We start from the raw sequence: 21,942 nt of genomic DNA, 5'->3' as shown, positions 1-21,942 counted from the left end.
TTCATATACACGAAAATGTAAACCGGTCACTTGACACAGTTTATTTGAGAAACAAAATCAACTTCAGTCCTATTTGCTTAGATAATGATAAGTTAGCAAAAATGCTGTATTTTATCGTATTTAATTGTGCTGTTGTTGCCGTTTTGTCCGTCAGCAACAGTGAATCCTAATTACTTAATACCAGTTGTTAGGGGTCTGTTCATCTGATAAACTGGGCTCCGACTCTTTGTAAATGCCATACAATGCCTTGCAAAGCTGAAATGTATGGATATAAATGTCGCAAATGTCATAGCGCAAAGGGAACTGGTAACCAGATTACACCAATCGCCTGCCGGCACCTGCTGAAAGACCCGATTTTCCATACAGTTCGTTAACCTATATAGTTTTAACAAACGTATATTCGAGTTTCCACGTTGAAAGTTAATAACAGTTGTATGCATTCTGTTTTTGCCCGAATGGCTCTTTTAGAAACAAAATGACGTATTTTTACAGTTTTGGAATATTATTCTTGTGAGAAATTATTTCATGTGATATATCGTGCTTCCGTTGGTTGGAACATGGCGGATGGCTACTTGGGAATGCCGTCGTGAATATCGGAATTGTTGTTCAGATTTTGTTTAAAGTCTCAAGTTGCTAATAGTGACAATACCTGTGTTTCAAAGACAATACGTGCATGTGCTTTGACCTGATCAACTGCATTAATTTCCTGGCGTTTCATAACTGGAAAATATGGTAATAATCTTCATGTGACCGGGCAAATAGAATCAAACATGGCGTCTGCCTTGAACGAGGAAAGCGTACAGAAGAAATTGCAGAGTGTTACAAACGCCCAAGACAGCATACAAAGCCTGTCTCTCTGGATCATACACCACAAGACACACCACAAAGAAATTGTGCGTTTGTGGTTGAACGTATTTAAAAAAGGTAATCATTGTATGCTACCTGCAGTATTTCACGTCAAATGAGGACAGTGTCATGTGTGCATGTTTTTGTGACAAAATATATAAATATATATTTACGGCGAATTGTATATGGTATTTTTCATCATGCATTGGACATTGATCGCAAGGAACAACTTAAATTGTAAAAATTACATGTCAATTTCATCAGATTAGGACACAACAGGGATGGGTACCATAAACAACTTTGGATACACATGATACAGTTGTCACATGTGCACCTAAGAAATGATCTTGCAGTGTTTGATAGGAAGTTTCCCTGTACACTTCCCTTCAGTGTCCATGGTACTACATGGGATGTTATTAGTACTAATCAGGTTGGAAATAACCACAGATCTTGCATGTTACAGGTCAGTCTACAAAGTGTAATACCTCGTATTGCTCATTCGTTGATACCCGATCAGCATTTGATGTCATGATTTCAATAGAAATCAATCATGAGATCTGGAAATTGTCTCCAAAATACTAAGTTGTGTTGTACCCTTATGTGTAAGTGATATGGTTTGTATTTTAGATGACTGATTTGTTAAAATATTTGTTAGGCATCACGATACATAGATCACGATACAATGCATATCGCAATACGCATATTTACGTCAAATCGTGTGGAAACTTCTTGACTATAAATATTTCAGAGCAGGTTCAAAAGGTAAAGCAATCTGTAGATACATGTTCATAGCGGCTATTTTTCGTAGTGAACTTAGGAGCAGCTTTAGCATACAGTACTACAAATTCTCATGGGGATGATCTCTGCTGTAGATCACATGTCTCAAAGACAAGCAACCATTTTTTGTGAAAATCCGTCGGACACGATCTCGTGACTTTTGGATTATTAGCCTGACAGGTACTGAGCTATGTCCACACTGTAAAAGTAAGTGCAAATTTAACTAGTCATGCCTACGCCATTTTAGAACTGAATGAAAAGGGTTGAATAGGTGACGGACACCTACAAAAGTTACGGGTAGGCATGGTGTTGTGACTTTAGAGTTCAGGGTAACATATCCTAACACCAGCGACATTTGGATGTGTTCAGCACAGATATAATAAACCTAATAAACTGCATTCCTGTATGTTAGTTCCCATTAATAATCATTTTTGCCGCTTGAATTACGTCAGAAACGAAATAAAAAATCTGTTGAAAATAAAAGTGCTTTCATAAACTAGCGCTTGCTATGAAATGTGCTTGCTGCAGGCTATATGTAGTAAACAAATATTAAAAACTCTCAACATCGCTGGGCTTAGCCTTATTCAATGACTTTGCGTGTAGAGTTGATAGATCACTGGGAGGAGCTTATGCACACTCAATTCTCAATACTTCAGTGAACTGTTACAGCCTTCCTTTGTACTTGCCCCGCGAAGATCCGGGCTAGGATAGGTCTTCAGCAACCCATGCTTGCCGTAAAAGGGTTGACTGTGCTTGTGTAAGAGGTGAATAACGGAATCGGGTGGTCAGGCTTGTTGACTTGGTTGATGCATGTCATTGTGTGGATCGGTGTTCATGATGTCAATCACTTGATTGTCTGGCCCAGACTTGATTATTTTCAGACTGCCATTATTTAGTGGGAATATTGCAGAGTGTGGCTTTAAACAAACAAACAAACAAACAAACTAACAAATTAACAAAAAACACACCTGGGCCCACTTGCACAAAGCGATCTTAGCGATAAGACTATTGTAAGCCTATGTTAAAGTATGGGAGTTACGATCATCTTAGCGCTAAGATCACTTTGTGCAAGTGGGTTCTGGACTGTTGTGGGTCATTTGTATCATTGATGTCATCCTTAATCATGTTAATGTTACCTGTTACTTTCAGCTAAAGCTGCCCATCGCCTGACTCTGTTTTACTTGTGCAATGATGTTGTACAAAACTGTAAGAGGAAGAATGCCATTGTGTATCGGGAGAGCTTCAAGGATGTCATCAGAGCAGCTGCTATATTTGCTAGGTAAGTTCAGCAAAGAACTGGGCACTAGTCCTGTAGTCCTTGCCAAACTGCCCCAATGGTTAAGGACTCATAAGGACTGGTACAAAATTGCCATATTTGAAGGGATTTGCTATATATTATCAATATAAGGACTAGAGGACTAAAAATATTAGTGTGTATTGCTGGAAGTTCATTATGTTTGCTGTTAAACCTGTTCCAAGTCATCAGAAATGTTTTTGTGGATGGGTGAGGCATCATCATGATAATTCATTGTCCTAGAAGTTCAGCTACATTCCTTCTCATGTCAGACCCTGTTGCTGTATGTACCTACTTTTGAAAAGGCACGTCAACATGGTCAACGTCAGTCAAACAAATGTAAATGAAAGTTCTTTAATCACAGATCTACCATTTAGAAAACCCTCTGCTTGAAGATCTTACAATAGAATGTCATGTCTGTGAACACTGAGCACATTTTGACTGCCCAATCTAAATGAAGGATGCATAGGCATTATACTAAAAGTGTCATTTCCGGAGCACAACTTGAAAACTGTGAAAGACTTTTCATCCAAACCTTGTACATATATTAACCAAGGACTGAAGTGGTGCCTTTTGCTATTTAGGAGTTTTTCAAAATTTGTTTTTTCCCTTCCTCCATGGCAACAAGTTTGACTTTGGATCATGTTCATAGAGGTGTGTTTGTCTGTACCATACCTCTAAAACTAATAGGTATTCATTCATGACACTTTGCACAAGACACTCGTCAAGCTGAAGACCCGGTTTTGTTTCCCGACATGGGTACAATGTGTGATGCCCATTTCTGGTGTCCCCCGCCGTGATATTACTGAAATATTGCTAAAAGCGGCATAAAACCATACTCACTCACACACTGAAATAAATGTAAACAATAGTATATTAAATTTTGAATGAAATTAAATAAACAGGTTGCAAACACAAGTCCTGATATACAAAGAACACTTTTTTTTACCAGAAAGTGTAATTACATAATTAATTTGCACTTTGGGGGGACACACATCACAGCTCGTTGTGTGTATAGTGTGCACACCCTTCTACACTTCTGTGTCTCTTTGAAAAAAGTGTGCTCAAAACTCAAGAAATATGGTAATTGATCTGATTTTGTTGAGTTTGAATACTCGCAATATTTTACTAAACTAGTGTGTTCTTGGCTCCTTAATTTGTCACTGACAATCAATGTCATGTCAGTTGACAATCAGTAATATTTCAACAGTGAATGGTGACAGGTGCTCAGAAGATCATGATCATGTGTTGTGTATGGGTTTTTATATTTCACTTTGTGGTTGAGTTTCTTTATCATCATAAATGTCAGCTTTAGCTGACCGATTTCAGTATTACAAGTCTTAACTTGCTACTACTGAAGCAGACTGGCTCTGTAGTCTAGTGGTAGAGTATCTGCCTGGAGGGAGGAAGTTCCGGGGTCCGATTCCCGGCCACAGCATACCAAAAGACGTTAAAAGGTGGTACTTGTTGTTACCCCGCCTGGTGCTCGGCATGAAGTGGCTAAAACAAGGACTGGTCGGCTCGGAGTCAGTATACTTTGTCTGAGTGGGGTATTCATGTTAAACTGCGGCATGGTATCTCAGTGGGTTAGCACTATCAACTTGCCATTAGCAGATTAGTCTGGACTAGTACAAGCAGCCACAAACACACACACATGCATACGTGTCGCTATGTAAGTACAATAATCTTAACATTAAACCTCATTTCACCTCACCTACTCCTGGAGCACCATGCATGAGACGTGGCAAAGATGACAGGCTGGACAATTTAAAAGCTTTTCACTGCTCACTTGCAGATTATCTAGCTGTGGGCTCTTAATTCCTTGTTGATTTAACATTATGTGACAGATGATAAAATTTCATCATACAGTGATCATATGATTTGATTGATGCCCCACTACCTGAGATGAGGAAAATTGAGTATGTTTTGTTTTCACTTGGATTACCTGTAAATACAGAAGGCTGAGAAGAAAACCAGCCAGTCCTCTGACCAATGAGCACTCAGATTGGATTACACGAGTGGGCATGTTGTCATGCAACAATTCTTAGACTAAGACTTAGACATTACTACACCACAAATCATCCCTGTGTATTTGTGGCTAATGGAGGAATGTAGTGTGTAAAAACCTGTGAAGTATTCTGTGAAGTGTCTATCCCTGGGTTTTGTAGTAATTCCTTTTTTTGTTCACAGAGATAAAATGATCAAGGGGAAGGTGGAGAGGATCTTCAACATCTGGAAGGAACGCAGTGTATTTGATGGGAAGTACATCTCTAGTCTACACAGCATCATGGGTGAGTAGACAGACGCCCACTATCTAACATATGAACAGAGTCAGGAGAGAGAAATCCAGTGTCTCATGAACATGGAACAGCATTCTGTGTAGGTGTCTGCAGCTGGTTGTGAATTCAAGGTTCGCCCAATTATGCTCCTTTGTCTGCATAGCCATATTTATGTTCATTAGTTGTACAGAAATAATAACAAACAGTGCCACTTTGACTTTCTTCCCACATAAAGACAACATGCCATAAAATAACTGACATGCCGTTCAAAGCAGTGGTTATATGCAACTCTTTTGTGAAAATGATTTCTCTTAATCCCGCCATACTGAAATAATTTCTCTGCATGTAAAAGGAATGCTTTGTTGAAGGATATATATAGATACATTACATATGATTGCAGGCACCGAGTCAGCATCCCATTCCTCAAAGCGCAAGACATCTTCCAAGCAAGCGTCACTTGCAGTTGCTGCAGCCTCAGTGACCCCAGCTGCCACTGTCTCCACGCCTCCTGTGGCACCTAAACCTGCCATCCCGCAGGTGGACCCCAAACTCATTGCTGATTTCAAGGTAGATACAGTTTCTTATATCATCTATTGTAAGCACTGACACTTAAGTCATTGCACTACCCATTGTAAGCCCCAACAAGTAAGTAATTGTGCTACAACTCTTGTGAACCGTTTTTTTCATACAAGAGTGTTTGAAATTAAGGGGGACTTATAGGTCTTTTGTTTATGAATCAAGGGACCACTACACCTACTTGTAACATTCAGGTTATAACATAGACCTCTTGACTTTCATGCCTTATTCAGGGTTAACATTGACCCACAAACCTAGGGCAGGTGGAGGAAAATCTCATACAGCCTGACAGAAAAATTACCAGCCACGGCAGGCAGTTATTTCGGACACTGGTGCAATATCATTTTCAACAATGCAAGGCATACTTCATTCTGTATTGATTCATCTTGTTGATGTCAATTTATTAATTTTAATTATCTCATTAGAAAGTCTTCAAACAGGTATACATATTGCTTGACATTTGGCTCCATAATTGCATCGGATTATGTATTGGTATTTGACTTATCGAAATCTCATTAAAATCAGACCTGAGTTCTCGCTATCGCTAAACAAAGATTTGAGGACATCCCATTACAGGTCACGTCAGAACGACCTTTCACAAACTTTGACCAACGACTGAAATGACAAACAAGAAGTCGACATCAGCCAATTAGAAAGCAGCTTTCTCGATCTTTATGGCAGTCGTTTCAACCTGGCGACTTCCATTTCAGACTACGTTTGAAAAATGTGTTGACACAGTTCTCGATTAAAATTTTGAAAACTGAACAAATGAACACTCCGGAATGTCTAATATATGGTTGAGATTGTATAGCAATGCTTCCCACATACTGTTCAACGTCTCCTCTGTTCAAATGTTTATCCCATTGAAGCGAGAGATAGACGATAATTTTGACGAATGAGTTGTACTGGTCGTAACTGTCGTTTGGAATACCCCATGTTGACGTTTTCAAGGTTGCATGATTAGGAAACACATTCCGACTGTCACTTTCATGATCTGGACCCTGATTTGTCGGATGAAAGGTCGTTCTGACGTGAACCGTAATGGGATGTCCTCAGATCTTTGTTTAGCGATAGCGAGAACTAGGATCTGATTTTAATGAGATTGTGACTTATCACTAGTTATAGTACACATGGTGGTTTCTTAATAATAACAGTTTGTAGTAGCAGAGTATATTGCCTATCTCCTTCCTATTACAAACAAAAAATTTACCAGCCTTTTAGGAATTTGGTACATCAGTAAATTTAATGCAGAACCTTTAAATAATTAACATTCTTCATTTCTTCAGGACAACTGAAAGATAACATGAATAGCTTCTGATTTGTTTCTGTATCCATAAGACTGCTTTATTATGTAAGATACAATGGGAAATTGATGCTGGTTGTGTTGTAGCCGTCAGTCCTCCTGGATAGGATGAGGACTTTCAACCTTCTGGAGCAGGAAGTTGTTCTCAGGCACAGACAGATGGCCCATCTCAAACTGGATGTGTCCAGCCAGGAGGCTGTTAAGCAGCTCAAAGGTAGGGGGGATTTCTAGGCATGTGCAATGCTTGAAGAGGGCACGGGTGGCCCAGTTGTCTAAGGTGCAGCATTTCACTGCATCCCTTGGGCACTTCAGAAACTTATGATTGTGGGTTTGAATCCCAGTTCGCCCCGATTATGTTTCTAGGTTTGTCAGCACCATACCAGAGCTTGTGTGTTTCACCATTGTGGTCAATATCTGAGACCTTCATCACTTGGGGATTTGGGGGCTGTTTTTCTATAAACATGTTTTCTGATTAGTGTAGACTAAATCATGTCTGCAGAAGCATGAGCAGGGTAAAATGTCAGTCGCATGTCCTTGGAACCAATGCTTACAAGTATTTGAAACAGTATTGAAAATATCATTTCATAATTAATCATAGGATGTGTTTCTGTGGAATCATAGCCTTGGTGTACAGCGATTTCCCCACAGGATACTTCAAAACATCAAAATTATATTATTTGATAGGAATCTGTAGATTCAAGTGTCTTCCTGCAGGTAGTAATATAAGAGCCCACCCGGCAAGGGAGGGGAGACATTGTTTTTGGCTCGGTTCCCATTGGCTTTGGCGATCCCATCCTATTCTGAGCCATGACTTGAAAAACATTCAATGTTTTTTCAACAATTTTGACTTAATCTCAAACAATTCTAGGTTTCGTTTCCGAGCCATAACTCTCAAACTGATGAATTATTTTGCATTGCCTTTTCATATGTTTCAATTTTTATATATATATTTTTAATTTCCTGTTTCCATGGAAACATTTTGACTTAATCTCAAACAAGTAGCATTTCTTTCCCCCAAAAATTCTACAGCATTTTTACATGAAACCATCCTCTTGTTTTTTTAATTTGCAAACGTGGGTATAGTAACAACTTGAACTAATGTATCCCCAAAAAGGAGGGGGAGACATATGTTTTATGATAAAAAACACATTCCAGTTTCTGATGGCTGACCTGCATGGTTGACATGTGTGATGTGTTTCAGACAAGACGCATGGGAAGGAGTTCTCCCATCAGTTCGAGGACTCGTGTGTGAAGCTGGAGGAGTACCTGGAGAAGCTGGACACACAGAATCTAAACAGGAAGGCCCTCCTGGAACTCATGGAGACAGCGCAACTCTTCTATGATGAGCAATACAGAGAGGCCAAGATTGTTGCCAATGTGAGCAATAGTCTCACAGAATCTGCTCTTGTCTTGTTTCTTGAGATTCTTTAAAATGTCTTTGTTTCAAACAATCTGAATATTGTATGGTACGAGGGGTGTTCATTAAAGATTTCCCCTAAACCACTTAGGGTTATCATATTTGGTTGAAATTTCACATGTGTAATGATACATATATCTATGGGTTGTGTCTGAATTTGCAGCACCGAACTATTAATCTTACCACTTTTACAGGTGTTATGATCGAGTAGGGTGTGACAATGGAGCCAGTAGAATACCGAGCAGTGATTAGGTTTTTATATTTGAAAGGTCGCACACCAAAAGAAACTTTCGATGAAATGAAAGCAACTTATGGGGAAGATGCCCCATCATATGACGTTGTTAAACACTGGCATCGCCAGTTCAAGTGTGGTCGGACATCTGTGGAAACAGCTGCCATTCCTGGTTGCCCCCATTCAGCCATTGATGAGGAAACTATCCATCAAGTGGAGACCGCCATTTTGGCAGACGGACGTATAACTGTTCGCCAGTTAGCACAAGATGTCAAGATCAGTGTAGGGTCTGTGGAAAAAATCATCCATGACAATTTGAACATGCATAAGCTGTCTGCACGATGGATTCCCAGGTTGCTCACACCTTTCCAAAAGCAGGAACGAGTCAAATGCTCAAAGGATCTTTTGGACATGTGCCAAAATAAACCAGGTAAACTTTTTTAAAAGACTTATCACACAGGATGAAACATGGGTCCATCACTATGATCCTGAGACTAAAGTTCAGTCGATGCAATGGAAGCATGTGGAGTCACCACCCCCAAAGAAGGCACGTGTCCAACCCTCTGCAGGCAAGGTCATGCTCACAGTGTTTTGGGATCAGCACGGAGTAGTGATGATGGATTTCTTGGCAAAGGGTACCACAATTACAGGAGCTTATTATGCTTCACTGCTGCGGAAATTGCGGGACGCTATCAAGCTTAAGAGGCGTGGCATGCTGACCAAGGGTGTCCGTCTCCTGCAAGACAATGCTCCAGTACACAACTCTCATGTTGCCCAGATAGAAGCACGGTCCTGTGGCTATGAAATCCTTCCACATCCTCCTTACTCTCCTGACCTTGCACCATCTGACTTCCACCTCTTTCCAACCATGAAGTCATTTTTGAAGGGAAAACATTTCACAGATGATGAAACACTGATTTCTGAAGTCAAGTCCTGGTTTGAGACACAAAATGAGGGCTTTTACAAGCGAGGTCTCCATAGTTGCATAAAACGATGGGAGAAGTGTGTAACTCTTGGTGGTTCCTATGTGGAGAAAGACTAATACCTATGCCAAGTTTCATTCCACTAGTTCCATCGGAAGTGGGTCAGGGGAAATCTTTAATGAACACCTGTATGACAGCTAATTAGGGGTGTCTTATGCTTGGTATGGAAATGCTTGAATGCTTGCTCTGAAAGTGTGAACATGAATGAATCAATTTGATCCATTGTTGGTGGTCGTTTTGAAGAATTATTTCCTCTATATTTTGTTAACTTTAAGTGGGCTTATATGTCTTTTTATACAGGCTGTAATTTCATGATCATACTCATGTGACCTTGGATATTTAGCCAGGGAAACTGCATTGTGGGGGGTGGGTGGGGGCTTCATTAATTAGGTTTGGGTGAAAACAAAGACTTATCATTTTTCTTCCGTTCCAGGCATACAAGAATTTTGGTACACGCATTACCAACATGAGTAAGCGGGTTAGTGACCTGAAGAAAAGCCTGCCATACACGATCAGCCCTGTTCCTTCACCTGCTCTTGATGCCCCCTCCCCCGGCCAGACTCCCAGAGAGGACGACAACACGGAGGCAGTGGACATGGATCTGTCCGAGGATGATGCAGGTGGGTAGACTGGAACCTCTGGAAGCACAGATTCACATATTGACATGGATGTACTCAGATATAGGATTTCACCATTGATTGAGAAGATAGAAAAGTTGGTCTGTGAATCTTTTCAAAGGGTGTATAGTGGCACGTTTCAAGGAATTCAGTTTATTCTTTGTGTTAGAAAATCTACAGATTTGCAAGGCTTTTTAGCACAACTTTTAACATAGAGGGACATTTTTGTAAGTACTATAAGACATTCCTGATTACAAAATAAGTTAAGTCATTTTGGAAATATTTTGAGATAACTTAATTATCTTCTGCCTTTTTTCAAAATTCTCTGCTGTTCTATTGATGGTTCTTATAGGCTAGAAAATATGAAATAAAGCCTTTGATTTAAACTGTATATGAGATATGATTAAGCGGCAGGAAAGTTTGGTGAAGGACCTCCTTTGTCCACTAGGACATTGTGTGACAGCAGTTGTGTCTTTCAGCTTCGGCAGTGGGGATACATGCTCACACTACAACTACAAAGTCCATCTTAAAACCTATTGCAAGTGTAACAGAGATTACAGTGAAAGGTAGACTTTGTGCCTACACTTATTCCTAATCATGCTTGTGTGAGAACACTTTCCATTCTTAAGTGGCACTCAAGTCAAGAAGTCCTCATCCATTTCAACGCTTTACCATCTTTGCTTAACCAATCATTGCCCACTTGAGCTTATGCTATCACAAATCTGTTGATTGTTCAAACTTTTTATGTCAATAATTCTCTTTAATACCAGGTCTCATTAGGATGATGCGATACCTCTGAAGTTAGTTCTTTTTATGTCAACAATTCAGTCTCCTTAAAACCAGATCTCATTACTGTGATGCGGTACCTCTGAAGTTCTGACATTCCCCCAATTTTTGCATCAGGTGAACTCTACAATCAGCTAATCAATGTTAAGATTTCTAATTCTTAGTATGAGTGTGCAAGAATTCATTGCAGTGTATCTGCTTTCTGTGTCCTGAAAACAAACAAGCACAGGAATATGTATGGAAGATAATAAAGGCTGTGCTATATATGTTGTGGATATTTGAAACAGCCTGTTGTTTCTGAGAGAATTGCATCTGCACCCACAAGGAAGCAGTTGTTGTCAGTGTTTTCTTTTATTAAGATCAAAATTTCTGAAGTTGACATCTGATATGTTTAAGAACCCATGCATCCTTCATTTTGGTGGCCAAACATAGCTCAGAGTTATCCTGAAGTGACCTCAATGGATGGTCTGTCAGTTCATATCGGAGTAAGAGATCTTATTTTAATGAGATTGGGCAATAATTGGAACACTCTGATCTTTAAATGCAACATAAATTTTAACAGCTGTCTGAATCTATGTATGGTAAACAGCAAGATGTGTACTTTCTTTGCTCACTGTCAAAGTTCCCTCTCAGCAATAATGATATTACCTGGAACAGATGTTGACCTCAGCATTAGCAGTGATATTTTCAGCCTATCTAAAACCAGTTGAGCACAACAGTCTTGGTCTGTAGTAGCTGCTTAATAGTGTCCCCTTTTTCCCTACATTTTGTTCAATGTTTTACTCATGTTTTTTTTATTTTGTAACATTATTGTGATATTATGTTAAGTAAGCATACCCCATAATACAAGTTGCCATGAATAGCTGCAATATTGTTGGTGCGGTTCACTCACAAACTCACCGAGAGATTTCAACAGATGTGTGGCAATAATCTGCAGCTGACTTTTGGATCTTCATCTTGCCTCAGTTATTCATGATCAGTTTTAATAAAATTTGGAATTTGCCTGTTGGTTATTTGTGTAGATAATGCTCTAATTACATTAAGTAATACGTTACCACTGTTATACCGAGGCTGTTGTCCCCCACAACTGCTCTTATAGCGAAATCTTCCACAGAGATCTCAATTACGTGCGTAGCCACCTAGCTGCCATGTGACACCCTTCACTATAGTCTCTTCGCTTGCCTTCGCAAGACGTATCAATACACTGCTCTTTCCTTTGTACCAGCCTCCTGCTATCCTTGGTGATATTTATTACTGTTTCTTAGTCCTAAGTGAACTGTAATATACTGGGCGTTCGTTATACGGCGCTTAGAAAATTTTCTCGCCTAAATTTGTGCGCCTTTTTCGCTACCCTTTTTCGCTACTCATTCCCCCGAGCCGATACTCCCGTTATGGACTAAGGACCGTGTGGCCATGGTGTATGACCTCTTTGAGGACATGCCACGGCCCCAGCCGGTACCCCGGGGAATCCACGGCTCGGTGGGTTCCTCCGAGGTTTTCGACGAGTCCGCTGACAAGACTCCCGTTACCTCCTCCGTCGTGGAGAAAGGGTTCGTTCCCGGTGCATGACTTGGCCTTCCCGGAATCAAGTCCCACCGCGGAGGCCCATGTGGAGAGGTTGGGTGTCCGTGCCCCACCTGCTGCTACAGTCACTCAAGCGACTTTACAGCAGATGGACACCCTCTCTCGGCACTCCATGCTCGCTATGTCACATGGCGACACCTACTTGGCGGCGGCGCCCAGTCTGGTCGAAGGTTCCCCCACGGACCGAGACCAGCGCATTTACAACTGTTTGATCGGTTTGAATGCAACCCTTGAGTACGTTGCCGGGGCTTCGGCCTTTCTTTCCGGCACGTGCCATTTTTTGAGGCGGCAAGCGTACCTTGCCTCTTCTGGGTTGGACGCTGCCAACCAGGGGGTGTTACTTTCGCAGCCTTGGTCTGTGCAGACCCTATTTAATAATCGGATCCCTGGTGTTCTAAAAGAACAGCAGTCTGCTTCGTCTGCCGCGGCTTCGCAGCATAAGTTGGATCTGGTTGGGTCTCTGCACAGACGCCTGGGTGGTGCCCCTAAGCGGAGCGCCCCTCAGGATGCTGCGGCCGGGAAGTCCAAGGGTTCGGTGTCTTCTTCCTCCGGGAAGAGGTCCCGCTCTGAGGGCCCCGGTAAGGGCAACCTGCCGCCCTTTCGGGGGAAGAAGGGACACTGGGGGAAGCCTAAGCCGTCTTGCTCCTCCAAATGACTCTCTCTTGCAGGGTTCGTGTGCCAACAGCGCCAGCTTCGGTTGGCCCGTAGGCGAACCCCAGTCATTCAGCCCTGGACAGTTGCGTCTGCCGCAGCCTGTCAGGCCTCCCTTCCCTTCCCCTTACTGGTAGAATTGGGAACAAGTGTTCGACGACCCATGGGTGGTCAACACGATTCGGTACGGCTATCGGCTAGATCTCAAAGCGGATCCGCCGCTCACCGTCGCCCCGTTGGAAGGTTTCTATTCGGAAGCCGATCTTCCCATCCTCGCCGATGCCATCAGCAGTTTGGTGGAGAAGAGGGCGGTACGGGAGTTAGTCCTACCAGAAATAACACCGGGGTTTTACTCCAGGATATTTCTGGTTCCCAAGAAAGACAGTGCCGAACTCAGAATGATTCACAATCTGAAATCGTTCAACGAGTTTTACCTGCACAAGCCGTCCAAGTTCAGAATGTTGACCTTGGCGGACCTGAAAGCTCTGATCATGCCGGCCGACTGGCTCGCTTCGATCGACCTGAAAGATGCTTATCTGCATGTTCCGATTCACTCGGATCATCACAAGTATCTCAGGTTTGTCTTTCAAGGCAGGCACTACGAGTGGGTTGTACTCCCATTCGGTCTTTCGTCCGCTCCCTGGCTGTTCACCCGGTTAACCACCCCCATGATGGGGTTCCTCCACAAGAGGGGTATCAGGTACTTCGCGTACCTGGACAACTCACTAGTGGCCAATCGAATGACGGACGCCCTGTCACGCCATCTCGATTTCGCACGTCGGCTCTTGGAGCAATTGGGGTGGATTATCAATCTCCCCAAGAGCGAGTTAACCCCCTCACAGTACTTGCAGTTCATCGGAGGTCGGTTCGACACGGTGACCCATCGCCTCTTTGTCCCCCAAGACCGGTTGCACAAGATTCAGGCGATGATTGCAAAAGTCTTAGTGGTGCAACAGACTGTTCACTTTTGGGAACAGCTGTTAGGGCTACTTGTGTCAGCCCAGGACTGCACCGATCGGGGTCGTCTCCAACTCCGCCCGCTGCAACGGTTTCTAATCTAATCCAGTTGTTAGCACAGGAGGTGAACAGTGCGACCGTCGCCCTCCCGGATCGGCTCCGACCGCATCTGGAGTGGTGGATGGTCCCTTGCAACGTCTTATCAGGTGTCCCTATGCGGCCCTTCTGCGCCACGTTGAACCTGTATACAGACGCCTCTCTAGTGGGCTGGGGTGCCCATCTAGAGAGGGGGGGGGAGCTCTGGGCTGTGGTGCGTAGACGAACAAGGTCTTCACATCAATTGCCTCGAGTTCAAGGCAGTGATAAACGCAGTCAATCAGTGGAAGCATCGTCTCGTCGACGCCCGGCTCATGCTGGCGACCGACAACACGACGGTAGTGTCCTATGTGAACAAACTGGGGGGAACCCACAGTCACTCGCTACTCGATCTCGCATTCGAGTTTTACGCTCTGGTGGACAGTGTCCCGTGCCAGGTACGCGCCCGTCACATCCCAGGTGTGCGGAACGTCCTGGCCGACGCTCTATCGAGGCCTCGGGATCCGAGCCCCACGGAGTGGATGCTAAACCCAGTGGTGTTTCAGTGGCTGTGCGAACGTTTGGGCCGTCCGATGGTCGACCTGTTCGCAACCAGGTTCAACAATCAACTCCCGTTGTTTGTATCACCAGTCCCGGACCAGAGGGCCATCGATCACGATGCTCTCGCGTTAGACTGGACGGGCATGGACGCTTTTGCTTACCCGCCAACGGCCAAGGGCGTGACCGTCTGTTCATATCGTGTAACCCTAATCGCACGGTTGACATAACTCGCAACTCGATTGCGTTATGGCTTCGTTCTGTCATCAATCTGGCTTACCGGTCTCGGGGGTTACCGGTAGCGGGGTCAAACCCGCACGAGATTAGGGCGCTAGCGGCAACATTTGCCCTACACTCCAATATATCTGTTCACAGAATATTGCGGGGTTGTTACTGGCGTTCTGACTCGGTTTTTGCCAGTCATTACCTCAGACGGGTCTCTGATGAAGATGTGGAGGGTGTGCACCGTCTTGGGCCGCTGATCGCGGCACAAGCGGACATCTAAGGGGTGTGCCTGGCGCAATTCCGAACTCCTCAGGCTTCAGACCTTGCACGGTATGCGCTTGACAGTGCTTTGGTATCCCTATATGGTAACGCCAAGCTGGGAGCATGCGCATTGAGTGCTTCCGCCTTGTTGTTTACTTCCGCTGGCCGGAAGGAACACGAGCAGTCAGGTTTCAGGTTGTAGGTGCTCCCCACCGCCTACTGTGGTAGTCAGCCTCGGTATAACAGTGGTAACGTATTACTTAATGTAATTTGTAGAATTTTCCTATTCGGAATATTCTATAAGTAATACGTTACCACTGGGCTGCTGCCCGCCCGTCCGTCCCCCGACGCAAGAGACTAGAGTGAAGGGTGTCACATGGCAGCTAGGTGGCTACGCACGTGCTGCATGAGGTAATTGAGATCTCTGTGGAAGATTTCGCTATAAGAGCAGTTGTGGGGGACAACAGCCTCGGTATAACAGTGGTAACGTATTACTTATAGAATATTCCGAATAGGAAAATTCTACAAGATATTCAGCTGTGTTATGTAACCAGTCCAGTAAAGTTTGAATAAATACTGAAAATTAGCACAGCATCTATCAATTGGTACTGCATCTAACAAGCTGAAGCCGTTTCTTTTCACCCAGGAACTTTACTTCACAGTCATTCACTTCTGTTTACAAATTACACAGGCTTCCAACCACTTTCAAAGTATTTGTATCATGTATTTATGACCCATATCAAGGTGTCATGCAGCTTACAAACCATCTAAACAAAAGAGTAGATGTGAAAAGTAATTGAAAATCAGCAAAATCAATAATGATAATCACGATGTCTTAGGATTGAAGAGACCACAGTTTGTTGTGTTAAGTGTTTGAAAGTGTAGAGTGGTTACTGTACTGAGTGTTACAAGCATGATCTACATGACCAGTGAGCCACATGTTGATAGCGCCCTGTCTGTTTCAGGTGGGGATTCCCCCCCAGGCACACCAGAACACCAACCCGTCATGGCTGTGTATCAGCGTAAGTTGCTTCCTTTACTTCCGCTGAAGATGTTCTCAGTGGTGTGGCCAGGTTATTCACTCCCACGGTACAATATCAACATTCAGTGAGGGAAACATTATGCTAATTCAGAAAAGATTTGTATGTTTTACTATTTATTTAGCCTTGAAAAAAAAGAAATCAGTAAACAGTCCATACTCCTTTTGAATTAGATCACCATTCAAGCGAAAGAGTGTTGCTTTGTTCATGTGTGACAGATGATCAGGACATGTTGAAGTCAGCAATTAATAATAAAGGTATCTGGTGTAATTAACATGACTTCCATTCACCTGATGTCTGTATCTAAAGATTTTGAATGATTAACACTGCATAGTTCAGTTCTGCCTAGAGGGGAAGCAACTGCCAAATGGGACATTGTCTAATACATGTGATGTCCAAGAATTGTGTTTATGACCACTCAAGCTTGTGATGTTGCTTGCACAAATCACAGCCTCTTACAGGAAAAATAACCATGTTAGAATATTTCATGAAATTAAAATATTTGACTGTGAGATTTTAACAGATGGAATTTCTATTGCATGCCAATGATACCTCTGAGACAATATTGTCTCACTTGTCAAGTTGTGGACAAAAGTACAGGAACTCCCCATTAAAAGCCTGAATGCAAAGCTGCAGTAGAGCCCGCTCTTCATTTATTATATTCCAGCTGTACAAAATCTTCTTTGAAGTTACTTTTAACTATTATTGGGAGTTGGGAGATGTATGTTTGGTTTGCTCAGTTGATTCGTATCAGTTATTAAAAGAATGCTTTTTTATGATTTCAGCTCCCAGTAAGAAGGCAATGGGTGATGGCCTTGACAAAAGACTAGCCAACCTAATTCCCAGTCTGCCAATGTCCCACAACTCGAAGAAGAATCTGCCTGAATCACAAGACGTGTTCTCCCATGCAGCTTTTGCTGGGACCAATAAGACCCTAACACCCCATAACATTCAGTCATTCAGTGCCAAGAATGTGTTTAGTGGAGGCAGTGAGGGGGGCTCCACCCCTCTGAGTGATGAACGCTGCTCCACACCGGTGCAAGATGAGGTGCCCGAGGTGGAGCCTGAAGATGAGCAGGACAGCCTGCTGGAGCAAGTGAAGGAGGCCGCCAACCCTATAGACATTCTCACTAAACTCATCAGTAAAACACAGAAGAGTGCTCCTTCTGCATCAGAGTCAAATTTCCTGCAAAGTTTGTCACTGCTTACTAGCACTGTCAAGTCACATGTTGAGAAAGCAAAGTTAGCGAAAATGAAAAAGTCTGAAGACAGTTCTGATGATGAAGATGGAAGTCAAGATGAGTCTGGTTTGCAGCCAAAATCTTGGGCGGCATGGAAAGCAAAATCAAATCCCCCTGAAGAAACTAGTCGCACCCCTCCCCGGCCTATCCCTTCCATTCAGTCCTCAAGACCAGAACAGCAGATGCCAGGTCTTGTGTCTGAATCCGAGGAGTCCATACCAGATCAAGGAGATTTGCAGGAAAGTATCCCCGATCCTGTTCCACAACAACAATCATCAATGCAAGTTCCACAAGGTCCACCGATTCAGGTGGCTCAGGCTCCTCTAGGGCAAGGGATGCATCCAGGCCCTGTGAGTGCTCCTGGTCAAGTTCTACCCAGCGGCCTACCTCCAGGACCAGTAATGCCCCCTGGCCATCCTCCAGGGGCAGTCCGGCTTGGTCATCCTGGTCCAGGACAGCCACCAACTGCAGCGCTACCATCAGGACACCTACAGGGACCTCCCCCAGGACATCATCAGGGTCCACCTCAAGGACATCATCAAGGACATCCCCATGCTCCACCACCCGGACTTCCCCATGGCCCTCCCCATGGCCATCCACCAGGACATCCTCAAGGTCTTCCACCAGATCAGAGACCTCCTCTAACATTACCTCCTGGTATACCCATGAGTCAGCCTCCAAGACCAATGCCTGGACATCCCATGCATCCTGGTATGGGAGGGCAACCTTTAGCCCCTCCAATTGCTCCCCCGCATCAATCAAATCCCCCTGTGAGTTACATGCCTCCTCGTTTACACATCCCTCCTCCACATTTTTCATCACCACCTCCCACTTCAGCGTCATACAATCCTCTTATGACACCTCCCCCAGGATACATGCTTCAGACATCTCCTGGTCAGAAAGAAAACTGGCCTTCTTCTGACTCTACTCAAAGCTCTCCTAGTGCTCTTGTGCCACTTGTAGGACCAGACGTTCACCCTATCAACCAAAGATCATCACCAGCAGCTGAGATGCCAAATCCACCCTTCAATTCGCCTCTCCCGAAACCACCTAAAGGTATATTGAGAAATTCACAGGCCCCAGTATTAAAAGAGGTGTCCCAAGCATCGGGTCAACTAGCAGACCTCACTTCACCTACTCCTGGCTCGGGTCCTAAGCCCCCATCAATACCCCCATCCCCATCAGACTCAAGACCACCTCCTCTGCATGGGCAGTCACAGCTAGTGCTACAACCAGGAGAAGATCTTATAGAATTCACAGAGAAGCTAAAACGAAAAACAGCTGAGTCTCAGCCAGAAGGGCGCCCCATTCAGCCTGTGTTTAGTCTTAACCCGAGACGGCCAAATCTAACAACAATTACTCCCTTCGAAGAAATGGACACTGACAATGGTACCGAGACAGAGAACAAGGAGGAAAATGACACTGAAAACTCAGAAGAAAACAAGTCAATTCAGTCAATACAATCTATTTCAACACTTGGCAGTGTAGTTCGGCGTGTTGATCATTCAGATCGGGACAATGGAAGCCACGCAGAATTGAGGCGGAAGCCTGTGGAACCTTTGCAACATGGAGGACATTCATCACATTACGAGTCTGAATATAGAGATCCTTACTATGACCGACACAGGAGTCAGCAACACCACTACCCCCCTCAAGACCCCTACAGAGACCCCTACTCCCGGTATCCCCCATACTATCATAATGATCCTTACGGTCCCTCACCACCTAAAAGACCGTACCCAGATCCTTATGATCGAAGGAGGCCCTATTACCGGTACTAATGAGTGGTGATTTCACTGAGAAGAGGAATGTGTGGTTTGTGAACGGCATCTGTAAAGATGCTGTACAATGGGCTGAATGTTTTGTAACCTAGTTACGTCCAGGGTACTCTGAATGTTTCCAAACTGGCATGTGTCGTGCAGGACAGCGAAGAAAGGACAGCTGCTGTAAGGGACATTCTGGGAAATACTATTCATGGCAGCATTTGAACTGGAATATGAGAATGTGATTGTGCTGTCATCTTTCTGCTTGATAGAAACCTTTTATTCCTGAATTCAAATGAAATTTGTATGCAATTCTTAATTCTCAATTTTCCTTGACATCCACAGAGGAGTCAGGTCTTATCAAGTGACAATCTTAGGGCATGTTGCCTCCAGATAATTACAGGTCAGTGTACAAAAAGCCTATTTCACTATCATGTTATGAAACATTTGTGACCATTTATGTGTTTCTGATGTTTAGTTAAGTTAAACTGTATATCTGTAAGAAAATGAAGCGTCTTATTGTATTGAGAAAGTTGATTTGTTTTTTGCCTGTGAGAATTCTTAAAGACCTTTGCTTGAGTTGTCTGTTGAGTTTGCATCCAAGTTTCCGTATAAAGTTGTCAAAATGAGTATGTAGATAATTGTGGGTTCAAGACATGCATGATTGGAAATAGAGTTAATTCTGTGACTGTATGGGTTGTATCTTGATCACTGTGAAAAACCTCTCGAAAAGGGCACTTATTTGGTATTTATTATGTTGACTTTGCAGAAGAATATTTTTTGGAAACAAGCATACTTTTCAAACACACCTACTTTGTACCTGCATCATTCCGTGGACAGTCCCAGTAGCGTCATCGGAAGCTTCTTGTTAACGCTTTTCCTGTCAATGCTTTTGGGGATAGTACTCACATTCTAGGGACTAATGTTGACTTGGTTACCTTGGTTTCCTGAAGCTTATATGTATCATGGCTTTGAAAGTGTTGAGAAATGTTTCCAAAGTGGACTTCGTAGAAATGAGTGAGAGGTTTCCAATAACCTAATACTCTGCATTATGTGACATGATATCATACATTGGTATTTCTGTTATTTATCTTGATTGTACTGTCTCTTTGAGAAAGGACATTTTAATATTCCATGTTTCACTTGTTTTTGTTTGTGATTTTCACAACACATTATTTTCAGTCATGTCTTGGGTGACTGTTCCAGCAGGCAGGGGTGTCAGGCACACATTGTTTAGCCCTACATCAATGAATTGTGGTATAGTGATTGATTGTTGGTAGCAATTTCTCTGTGAAGTTAAATGCATTGAATGGAAACATCTGCAGTAATGACCCATGCGAATGTGCTAATGAATTGTTAATTGAAATAATTGTCTGTGGTCTAATAGTTTTGTTTTGCTACTGATAACAGTACACACACACTTCAAAGGAAATAACGTTTGATTTATAATGAAACCGGCATAACATGCATTGCAGCATAACAAGAAATTATGATGTACATTATTAGTCTTTCAAACATATAGGGTCTACGTCTTCATAGAGTAATGATATACGGACACAAAATATAAAGCATTCATTTCATAGTATCTCTTTATATTCCTGTTTAGAGTCAACATTTTTTTATTTAAGAAGGAACCCTTTCACTGGAGGTCATTGAATGTGCTGGGTTCATGGTTATGTTAATGGTAAGAAATGTTTTTGTTACTTTGAACACACATTGTTACTGCCCAGCACACTTCCATGCCTATCTGTATGGAGGGATTCTGTGTTGCCAACAATCTTGACACCCCTGATTAATTGCTTCAGTTTGCACAGACCAACAGTTCCAGTGTTAATTCAGTTGTATGCATGGCAGAATGTGAAGAGTGAGATGTATTGGGAAGTTGTACAGCTTCTTGTATATTTCCAGGCAAAAATAAATAAGTCTGAATTTTTTAATTAATTTTCTTTTGCGATGATTGTCTGCTGATATTGTGGATCTTCACAGACTGATTATCATATGTCTGTTAATAATTGCATTTCAACATCTTAAATGTCAGGTTATGATTCCTTGACATTGCTTGGATGTCCCAGGGGAAAATGTCGTGGTGCTCACATAATCCAGATGCAGGTACAAAGATGAACTGTAAGCTTTGTCCCTTTACCCAGCCAATGTAATGGTAGTTGTCCTGGTATTGGATTATTGTTTTTGTCCCCCCGGTATTTAATACGGGGGGATATGGTAGCTTGTCTGACCATCTCTTTGTCAGTCTGTAATGCTCGTTATGTCTGGATTATATCTCTAAAACTAATAGGTATTCTATCATGAAACTTTGCACAGGTTGCAAAGACCAGGTTGTCAACTGGTGGTGCCTTTTGCTATGTGGGGATTTATAGAATTTATATTTTTAACGTTTCTATGTCAACAAGTTATGAATGTAACAGAAGGGAAATGTTTAGTGTAAACATATATATCTTAATTTCTATTAAGCTGCAACA

The 21,942-nt window shown here is 42.8% G+C and overlaps 1 protein-coding gene across 2 annotated transcripts; it reads left to right on the top strand.

Moving 5' to 3' along the window:
* Positions 1-527: 527 nt before the first annotated feature.
* On the top strand, positions 528-21,402 carry LOC124131365 (SH3 domain-containing protein C23A1.17-like). 2 transcript variants are annotated; one of them, XM_046494601.2, is made up of 10 exons: positions 528-924; positions 2,773-2,902; positions 5,108-5,208; positions 5,597-5,763; positions 7,163-7,289; positions 8,277-8,452; positions 10,141-10,327; positions 10,804-10,890; positions 16,387-16,443; positions 17,247-21,402. In XM_046494601.2, exons 1-10 carry the CDS (start codon positions 771-773, stop codon positions 19,481-19,483), a joined length of 3,423 nt encoding a protein of 1,140 aa, XP_046350557.2. In that variant the 5' UTR covers positions 528-770; the 3' UTR covers positions 19,484-21,402. The 2 variants fall into 2 exon arrangements, with proteins under 2 accessions (XP_046350557.2, XP_046350558.2); XM_046494602.2 differs by lacking the exon at positions 10,804-10,890.
* The last annotated feature ends 540 nt before the right edge of the window (positions 21,403-21,942 follow it).

The sequence above is a fragment of the Haliotis rufescens genome, unplaced genomic scaffold (genome assembly GCF_023055435.1).
Source record: "Haliotis rufescens isolate VD_foot unplaced genomic scaffold, xgHalRufe1.0.p SCAF_1, whole genome shotgun sequence".
Classification (NCBI taxonomy): Eukaryota; Metazoa; Mollusca; class Gastropoda; order Lepetellida; family Haliotidae; genus Haliotis; species Haliotis rufescens.
The sequence above is the reverse complement of the archived record's forward strand: the minus strand, read 5'-3'. Positions and strand labels throughout refer to the sequence as shown.